Here is a 10,795-nt window from a genome sequence, read left to right on the forward strand (position 1 = left end):
GAGGTATGAGGTGAAAAGACTTTCTTGGTCATTGATATGCAAATCGCTATTGATGGTTGGCTAATCTGTGTACTGTGGGTGGCCATCGCAACCCTATGATTGGTCAGAAACTTTAACCACACTGGACATATCTGATTCTCCTCTCACAATACCTCTCCTTACTTTATTAGGCGAACTGATTAAATGAGAGCTGACACTGTGTCCGCTGTAGACTTATTCAAGTTCATTCTTCCTGTTGCCCCCATTAAAACACGAGTCACCTGATAGTTTCAATTACAGTTATCTGCGCCTCTTGAAAGCAGGGCTGTCCGTAAAGACACTATGTGTATGCCATATCCTGACTTGTATATTTGTAACAATAAAGTAGCTTTGCTTTTGAAGACAATGTTGGAAAACTGTATGTCTCTGCAATTTCATGTGATACACATGACGATGCATTGCCATCAGGTCTCATAAATATTCAACAAACAGTGGACTGTCACTCAAGGACTTGCATATAAGAAGGTGAGGATGTAAAATCTCTTATCTTGTGCAGAGCATAGAACATGATCACAGGGGAGATAACTCATATCACTCTGATTTCTCACCGTGCCACATCATGACTCTTTCAATGCATTAATTCTCTAGTCATTGGAGTCAACAGTTTCAAATTAACTATACTGAAATCCAGGTCAATCAGATACAGCAGTAGTTTTCAACACAAATTGTTCCTTTTTTTTTCTTCTTTCTGAACATTTGTGCAAGTTGAATTTACATATTTGTGTATTATTATGCGTGAAAAAAACTGAGGAATCCTTACCTTGGGTTTAGGGTGAAGGACAAAGGTGAGGAGGCTGGAGTAGATCTGATGAGTGGATGAACTGTTCCACACAATCTGCTCCTGCACACGCAGAACAGCACCCAGGCTTAGCAACAGCTGAAAGCACACAATCAGATTTACTATGGCGAAGACGCATGACATTAAACGACAAGCAAATACAGATTAACAGAGGCATTACTTACGGATAACAACTTCTGGATTTATTGTGTTGTTATCCATAAGTAATGCCTCGGTCAATCTATACCATCCCAATTCCTAAATGCCTCTGAAAGAAGCGACAAGCAAATAAATATACATGAAGAAGACTGGATCTGTTGGAGGAAGTCAACAAAGCCAAACTACGCTAACCGCCACTTTCAATCTGATAATGCCACACTCTGCATCATCTGGAAAAAAATAAACTCATGTACTGATTTTACTGACGACCATCTAAAGGGCGATCGACAAATTGTTTGGGAGTCTTTGTGCTTCAAAAATGAACTGAAAGGAACTATTGTTAAAAAAAAAAAGAGATCATCTTATTTTCGGGAAAGATGGCCAAGTCAAACATAGCAAAGGAGTCATGATTTGAAAATGGCAGTTAGCAAAGTTCTGATGCTGTCTGAGTAGGTGGGTCAGTTACGTCTTATGGTCTTTATTATTCTTGCATAATGCGGTGATACGAATTCAGAATTACTTTAAGATCACGAGACACCTCTTTTTGTGGCACACAACACTGGGATTCTGAGGGCAGCGCTGGCAAAAGGACTGCGATCCAGGTTTGTGATTGTAAACATTTAGAGCGGTTAATGTGGACACTAAGCTGGGAACATGGCCAACCAATCTCCAGGATACCTTGCACCCTACATGCAGACAAGTGCAAATACACACAGACACATACAAATGTATACTTACAGACTTCAGCAGAGATGCAGACTCCCCATCAGCATGCTTGCCTAGAATGTCCAACAACTTTTTGGCAAGATCAGAAAACCGACTTCTCAATACTGCAACAGGAACTCTGGCCAGGGAAGAATTCTCACTATTAAACATTCTTGAGTAAATGTGGCTTATCTCCATACAAGTGTCTAATGAACATTTACAATCAGTATCCTGAGTAAATGTGGCTTATCTCCATACAAGTGTCTAATGAACATTTACAATCAGTATCCTGAGTAAACGTGCCTTATCTCCATACAAGTGTCTAATGAACATTTACAATCAGTGTTCTGAGTAAATGTGGCTTATCTCCATACAAGTGTCTAATGAACATTTACAATCAGTGTTCTGAGTAAATGTGGCTTATCTCCATACATGTGTCTAATGAACATTTACAATCAGTATCCTGAGTAAATGTGGCTTATCTCCATACAAGTGTCTAATGAACATTTACAATCAGTATCCTGAGTAAATGTGCCTTATCTCCATACAAGTGTCTAATGAACATTTACAATCAGTGTTCTGAGTAAATGTGCCTTATCTCCATACAAGTGTCTAATGAACATTTACAATCACAGTTCTGAGTAAATGTGGCTTATCTCCATACAAGTGTCTAATGAACATTTACAATCAGTGTTCTGAGTAAATGTGCCTTATCTCCATACAAGTGTCTAATGAACATTTACAATCAGTATCCTGAGTAAATGTGGCTTATCTCCATACAAGTGTCTAATGAACATTTACAATCACAGTTCTGAGTAAATGTGCCTTATCTCCATACAAGTGTCTAATGAACATTTACAATCACAGTTCTGAGTAAATGTGCCTTATCTCCATACAAGTGTCTAATGAACATTTACAATCAGTATCCTGAGTAAATGTGCCTTATCTCCATACAAGTGTCTAATGAACATTTACAATCAGTATCCTGAGTAAATGTGGCTTATCTCCATACAAGTGTCTAATGAACATTTACAATCACAGTTCTGAGTAAATGTACCTTCTCTCCATACAAGTGTCTAATGAACATTTACAATCACAGTTCTGAGTAAATGTGCCTTATCTCCATACAAGTGTCTAATGAACATTTACAATCAGTATCCTGAGTAAATGTGCCTTATCTCCATACAAGTGTCTAATGAACATTTACAATCAGTGTTCTGAGTAAATGTGCCTTATCTCCATACAAGTGTCTAATGAACATTTACAATCAGTGTTCTGAGTAAATGTGCCTTATCTCCATACAAGTGTCTAATGAACATTTACGAGCAGTGTTGCTTAAATGACACCCTCTGATGTACATGTTTTTATCATCAATCACACATTTCAGCAGCATTTAAAGAAGGTATAAAAGTGTTAAGTTTTAAAATAAAAACAGTCCAGGTGTGATTGCCAATTTATACAAAACACCCTCGTGTAGTAATATTCACGATATATTGTGAAGGTTTAATATGGTTCACTAGAATGTTTCACTTGACGGTGGGTTAGGATCTATAGTGAAAACAAGTAAGCAGAGCTCAGAGAAAACCACTGTCCTTCAGCAGCTATCTGACAAACCTTCTCACTATTAAAGTTACAGAGAAATCTAAAAGTGTGAATCGGCTGTGATCTGAAAGTGGAAAAAATCCTTACTTACCTTTTAATCACCAGGCTAATTAAATATGACACAGCTGCTAATGACTGTTCTGAATCTGCTGAATCAAGGGCAGTCATCTGAAAATAAATGAAATGGTAAAATACTTGGTGAATCTGATAGGCAAACTTTAAATTTTTTTAAAACTATTGAATTCAACTGGAGTTTAGAAATACAGTGTGAGCAATGGTTATGTTGACTCACAGGCGGCCATTTGAGTACACCCCAGGGAAACTGTGTGTGTCCCAAAAATATTTTGTTATGTTCTGTTTTTTTAACAAATTTTATAGTTAAACTCATGTACTAGTATGATGTTAATAATTATTAAGACAGATGATTATTGAAACTATGAACATTAGATATGTTAAACTTCTACATGTATGTCTATTAGATGCACTCACAGTAAGACAACGGTATGTCAGGGCCATATGTAGAAAACTAAAACCTATGGTTATCGTGCAGTGCAAGTGCAGGACTATCATTTATTTGTTAATTTGATTTTATGCCGTACTCAAGAATATTTCACTTATACGATGGCGGCCAGCATTATAGTGGGAGGAAACCGGGCAGAGCCCGGGGAAAACCACAACCATCCGCAGGTTGCTGGCAAACCTTCCCACTTACGGCAGGACAGGAAGCCAGCATGAGCTGGACTTGAACTCACAGCGACCACATTGGTGAGAGGCTCCAGGGTCATTAAGCTGTGCTAGCGCGCTAACCGACTAAGCCACGGAGGCCCCCTGCATGACTAAAAGGTAGGCTGCAGGAATGTGGGTCAACTTATCTTAACGATGCACTGGCATACCAAGCAATACTAAGCCACAGTGACTAGTGGTATTAAACGGTTGGTCCAACGCAATCTGTGACTATCGGCGGCAAAACATTAGGTTTTAAACGATGCCATTGTTAAATTTTTGGTGTGCGGAAGATTGCGCTGTGTAGTAGTGAACGAAATAACTTTGAATACATTCGGTCATTTGACCCAGCGTTGCCTTTTTGTTTCAAACTAACACTGTGATAACAAGTCTGTACAATTTACTGTTGATTTTGATACAGATTCCGCTCCTTGGTGTGATGACAGTCTAAAATAGAAAACTAATGTTAATTTGTGGTTCCGATTAGTTACTACAGGTAACACTGTCTGTCTCTTACGATACTATCAACATCCAATGAAGACTGTACCAGGTTGACAGTCAGTCTGACTGAGCCCTGGAGGTAGTTATAGTTGGAACTGAGTGGCCGTTTCATTGGTTGACCATCTAAGTATTCCGTAATGACAAATGGACAGGGTTACAGGACAACAGCAACATTCTGTGGTAAAAGAACTTTGTACGAATAGTGCCAACGTACCAGTGCACCCAAATACTCCGTTTCTGATTCTTTTCCTCCTTGTGCCTTAATAATTTCTGTCACTGCTGCAAGAACAGCCAAAATCTGCCAAGAAAACAGCAAATACATTGTTTTAGACATAAATCAACTGATATATGCAGATCTACTACAGTGAAATCATGAAATCGCTACAGAACAAAGACCAGATCTGGAGCTTAAGGAAAACATGCATCAAATGGTCATTATTCTGTACTGACCCGATTCATCGAGAAGCTGGTTTATCCCTAAACTTCACCCCGACAAAATTCAGTTTTAGAGGCCAATAAATGTTTTTCCGTTATATTTTCTCACGCTGGACATTACATTTACCCAACAGGATATAATCCTACCTTCCAAACAAATGAGAAAACCCATTTCAGTATGAATATACTTCTCAGAATCAGAAAGATGAGAGATTCTACATTTTAGATAGGTCATTCAGATAAAGTCACACTCTCATAAGTACACACAATACCAGTATGGTATGTGGGCGTGCTATTAACACACATCTGACTTGAACAAATTCAAACAAGCATTTTGGGAGTATTGCAATGTCCTGCACAGGTTTGGGCCATCAAAACAACATTTATGTCAAGTGAAAAGTGGACATAATTTAAAATAAATTTGTTCAAAATAGACAAAATGGACAAAAACTGTAACTTGTCATGGTAAAAACATGTACCATGTTTCAATTTAGTTGTATGTGATGAACATAGATTTATCCAGAATTTATATCAGGAAATGTCATTTCCAAGCTTCTCCTATTTTTGCTATCTGTCTCATTTTAATTTTGTCAGGGTGTTTCAAAGACACGGAGACCTCCCATCCCAACACCCCCACCTCCCTCACCCCAACCTGGTATAACCTAATATGCTGACTGAAATGTCCAGAAATCTGTTTTGTGATGGACTAACAATGAGGGACTAATAAGAGCAAATTGAGTATAGATCTTCTGGTCTTCCACTCAAAACAGGTATAAAGGAAGTTTCAATATGACATGTGCAGGGAAGTCTTTCAATTATGACTTGTTTAGAAAGCTTGTTTTACCGACATGTAGAATCTGCCTATAAAACTACACTGAGTCTAACAATATTATCATTAATTATTATCATTATCATGTATAGCCTGGACTTATCGTGACAGTGTACGCAACTGACTACTGAGTTCCCTTTGACATTTTTCAGGGGAGATAACTCAATATTTTGTTTGAACTCATTAACGACAACTACTGTTGTTATGAACTGGAAATGACATGTTAAGGCCATAGGTTGTGCTCAATGTGTTCCCACAGAATTGGTAATTATTTTACCTGTTACACCAGTTAACTGTTCTAAACTTGTTGTAAGATTTATTACAATGTACTTAAACTATTTCCCTAAATAGTTAAATAAGCTACTAAGTAATATTTATTTATTTATTTTATTGGTGTTTTACGCCGTAATCAAGAATACTAAGTAATATGCACAAGGTTACATTGTACAGGATTAATGGTGACGCCATCAGAGAACATGCCCATGTGATGTGATGTGATGTGATTTGAAGTTACATGGTGATAACCACTAAATATGGCACCCAACACTGTACACCTTACAATTAAATATGGTACCCAACACTGTACACCTCACCATTAAATATGGTACCTAACACTGTACACCTAACCATTAAATATGGTACCTAACACTGTACACCTAACCATTAAATATGGTACCCAACATTGTACACCTAACCATTAAATATGGTACCAAACACTGTACCTAACAAAGTAACTATCGATTATCACTCAGATGAATTAGTGAATCATCATGGCGAGAGTTCAAATCTGGCATATCCCTGTATTCTTTGCTTTCTTGTTTTTGTTTTGCAATGTGTTTTAATCCCCACGTACATGTAGATCTGTTTATTCTGAATGTATGTTCCAAATGTCTTGTCTACGTCTTGTTAATACACCTGTACTCCATGTACTGTATCTAATTGTAGCCATTTCATATTTGTTCCCTTCAGGCCACCTTGTCACTGGCCAGTCACCGGTAGAGACAGACGAACAAATCAACAAACAAACAGTTAATTAACTCTTGAGGTTCATGGAGATGTCATGGAGCTCCAAAACAAATTTGATGAAGATAGTCCTGGAGACTGTTTCAGCTTTGTTATTAATTCATATTATTAATTAACGATTGTAAGCCAATAGACAAACCCCAAAAGTTGATCACTTTCTCAGTTTCATACGCCTTAAGCTTCAAATAAAAATTGGAAGCATTGAAGAAACTGTAAAAGTAGATCCTCATGGCCCTTATTATGAAAATTTGACGAAAGACGCTGGACAGTACAAACACAATAAGCTGGAGGAAGGAACAACAAAATGCAGGGGTTTATAGAAGTTGTCTGGATGAACCAGTATGCGGTCCATCAAATAAAAAACTCAATACCTGGTTATATTTATTCACTTTAGGTTGGTTTTTGAAAGAAATATTTACAAATTTTACATAAACTCAATGTAAACATCTCCAAAGTTCTGCCAAAGCAACATGTTTGAATTGCGAGTTATCTCCCTTGAACGGAAAACTTCATGAACAGCTGCGGAGATCAGACTTAAAAAGGCAATTTTTGGAAGCGGAGGGGCTTATGAAATCGAACATGACACATAGTAATGTTTTCTGGTCTCTACCAATCCCCATGAATACACTTGCCATACTCGTGTGGGTTCAGATTATTCTGTACCTGTGAGCGCACGCAGTCTAACTGGCTCAGTCCCTCTGACAAATTTAGAACCTTCTTGGACAGATCTGAACATTTACTAGCGCCATCGACTCGCTATAAAAGCATATTATTTTTGTTTTAACACAGGACTTCAGGCCGTCACATAGCCCCGAAAGACTCCAACTCCTTTTCTTATATAGGCCTAGCGTCATTAGAGTTTTGACGCTAACAGTGTTAATTTTGTACTCAACAAATGTAAAGGAAAATTTTCCCATGTTACTGAATGAGTCTTGTGCAAATAAAAGACACCAACCTAAAGACCTGCTTTTCTGCAATGCCACCATATGTCCCTACTCGTTTTGAAACAGATTTATTATAGCCATGAAGGCTTCCATGGCACACGCCTCGGCCACTATCACCATCTTGAGCAGCTATATGCATGTCCCGCTTCAGAGTGGAGCAGTAGGAAGATGGCGGCAGTGGACAAGGTGTGTGTTTTGTGGAAGCTTTCATGGCTATAATAAATGCATTCTAAAACATGCATGGACATCTGGTGGTGGTGCGGTGGGTACGAAACACAGGTCTTTAGGTTGGTGTCTTTTATTTGCACATGACTTATTCCATAACAGAGAAAATCGGCCTGGATCTGTATATGCATCTCGACTCATGTCTGAAAACATCGTTTAAATTGATATTAAGATCAAATGCACATGTTTTGAGTTTTCAATATATGCTCTTTGTTGTAAGCCATCTGGGCAGGTCTTCACACTTCACTGGACAAAGTCTGTGCCAGGCAAAAAATAAATGCAATTGCTTTAATTGAGTTCATTTTGGCAGTGATCATTCTTTTAATCAATGGATACTAAAGCAAACAAATATTCAATTTTGGTTCCTCAAACGATCAGTCAAAACAAAAAAAAAAATCAATTTCAACTGAAAGACATTGGTCGGTATGTGGAAAAATGTCTTCGATTAACCCCTGATATGAACTTTGTACTTCTGTTTGTCTGAGTGGTTTTACTTTGCCTGACAAAAATACTGATGACCTCCTGATGAAATTAAAGGCAATAATTAAGCACAGATGATAGGTGCATCTTGTGATGTAATCAGTGTGATAATTTTTACCTAGGAAATTCACTGTTTTGGATCATTTTTGAGGCGTTAATTACACTGACACACCCCTTAGGTGGAGCACGGATAGAATGAATATACTGTTCATGACTTTCTTGTGGTTGTGCCTAATATGTCTCAGTCAGATTACAAAAGTTTTATACTTACTTCTTTGTGGAGGGCAGAGTTTGACTTGCAATAGCGAAGGACTCTCCCAAATGATGTGTTGGTACACTCTGTCCAGTTACTCGCCCAGGAGTTCATCGTTTTGGCTGTGACACTGAGTTTATCAGTTTCAGAGAGAACGTCCACCATATGCTTATTTCCACTCTCATCCTCTTGACTTTCATTATGTTTCGCCAGTGCAGCTTCTGTCAAGCAGCTGGGTCCTGTACCACAAGAAAACATTTTCGACTGTTTCGCTGTTTTCAAAATACAGTACTCTAAATACTACTTTTTGGTTCAGTTCTTGTGCAGAAACAGATGACCACTCAAAGTCATGTTCCATAAAAGGCATGGTATGTAATATAATCCTCATTTTACAGATGGGTATAAAATGTTTCTAGAGAGTAGTTTTATTACATAATAGAGATATGATCATGTTAGGCTTAATTTGGTTCTTGGACCTAAAGCCTCGAAGGCAGGCCTGAAATTACATTGTAAGACGGCATTGCTGCCAGTAGACTATATTTATTTATTTATTTATTTGATTGATGTTTTACGCTGTACTCAAGAATATTTCACTTATACCACAGCGGCCAGCATTATGGTGGGAGGAAACCGGGCAGAGCCCAGGGGAACCCACGACCATCTGCAGCTTGCTGGCAGACCTTCCCACGTACAGTCAAAGAAGAAGCCAGCATGAGCTGGACTTGAACTAACAGCAACCGCATTGGTGAGAGACTCCTGGGTCATTACGCTGCACTAGCGCGCTAACCAACTGAGACACGAATGGCCATGCCAGTAGACTATAGGATAGGTCTCTGAACGACGCTGGAAAATGCCTCATTTATGATGCAAATTCAAACATCTGATGCATGTACTTCTCAGACAGCTGTCGGTCTACACTACAGTAGACCTACTGAACCTGGATCAAGAGTTTCATGAATTACAAGCCAGATTTTCAGACAATTTAAGAATCTGGTTCAAATTTCTGATCCAAATAGCATCCTACACACAGGTTGAACATCAAACAATGAAAGCAATTCAAACTTTACTACTTTTATCATAGTCTGAGTACAGTGACTGTCGTTGAGGAATACTGTCTCTAATGTATAACTCGCGTCCTGTCAGCCGGAAATATTCGTTTAATATCCACATTTTACTTCACTTTAGAGTCTTGCCCCCTTAAAGTGAAATATAAATTTTTGAAATTGCTGAAGGCACATAACTAAGAAATTTTGTTCAATAGACATCCCACAACAACATGCCTCTTAAAGCCATTATTGCTTTTGACTTTGTTCGTTAATATTATTCTGCATACTTAGCTAACACACATGGAGTTATCATGTTGGTGGGAACATTAAGGTTCCTTGACTGTCGGTTAAGGAATGTTCATTTAGGGGACGTCGTAAAGACTAGGTTGATGGTTGTCAGGTGTTCATGTGGAAAGATGGTTCTTCAATGAACTGACATCAAAGGTTGGACTTAGTCAGGAAGCAAGCATCGGCTCCTACTCCTATCGTTTTACTTGTCAGGTTGTTGTTGTTGTAATCAATTTTCAGAATGAACTTACCGGTGATTTCATTGAAAAATCTGTTCTTAGCCGCATCACGAAACTTTTTCCCACTAGGATTACTATTGCTACTTTGTCCTTTTCTCCACCGTTTGCCTTTTCCTGATGTCTTTGGGTGCGATAATGTTCCCTTTTTCCGCATTGTTCAAATCTGTGTTTACAGCGACAACCTGGAACACGTGGGGAAGTCCTTCTGATGATAGGAATGAAATGTAGAACCTAAAATAGACAGACCTATGTCAAGGACGCCAGCTGCTCCCGTGAACGCGAGTCAAAACTAATATGGATAACACCTTTCAATTTAATTGAAAAAAATGATTGTTTCTAGCTATATAAAACAAGCCTAAACACACACAACGCATCAAATTCAGTTTAACTTGAACTTTTTAGTAAAAGTGTGACTTTTAAAAATAGTTATTTCTTTCTAGAGTTTCCATTTATAACGTTTTTAACTTTAATGGATTATTTCATGTACATGTCAGTCATGTAAAACGGTTTGAAGGGTTAGAGTTAG

At 38.1% G+C, this 10,795-nt stretch overlaps 1 protein-coding gene across 1 annotated transcript in view; it reads right to left on the reverse strand.

The window, feature by feature from the left end:
- LOC135467169 (RRP12-like protein) overlaps positions 1-10,482 on the reverse strand; it is a 40,032-nt gene extending 29,550 nt beyond the window's left edge. Inside the window, exons 1-6 of the mRNA XM_064744935.1 lie at positions 10,282-10,482; positions 8,715-8,935; positions 4,722-4,805; positions 3,375-3,451; positions 1,715-1,820; positions 800-916 (exon numbers count right to left, since the gene is read on the reverse strand). Coding sequence (XP_064601005.1) covers positions 800-916; positions 1,715-1,820; positions 3,375-3,451; positions 4,722-4,805; positions 8,715-8,935; positions 10,282-10,423 — 747 coding nt within the window. The 5' untranslated portion in view covers positions 10,424-10,482. The remainder of the gene's footprint in view (positions 1-799; positions 917-1,714; positions 1,821-3,374; positions 3,452-4,721; positions 4,806-8,714; positions 8,936-10,281) is intronic.
- Between the last annotated feature and the right edge of the window lie 313 nt (positions 10,483-10,795).

This window comes from Liolophura sinensis, chromosome 6, assembly GCF_032854445.1.
Source record: "Liolophura sinensis isolate JHLJ2023 chromosome 6, CUHK_Ljap_v2, whole genome shotgun sequence".
NCBI lineage: Eukaryota > Metazoa > Mollusca > Polyplacophora > Chitonida > Chitonidae > Liolophura > Liolophura sinensis.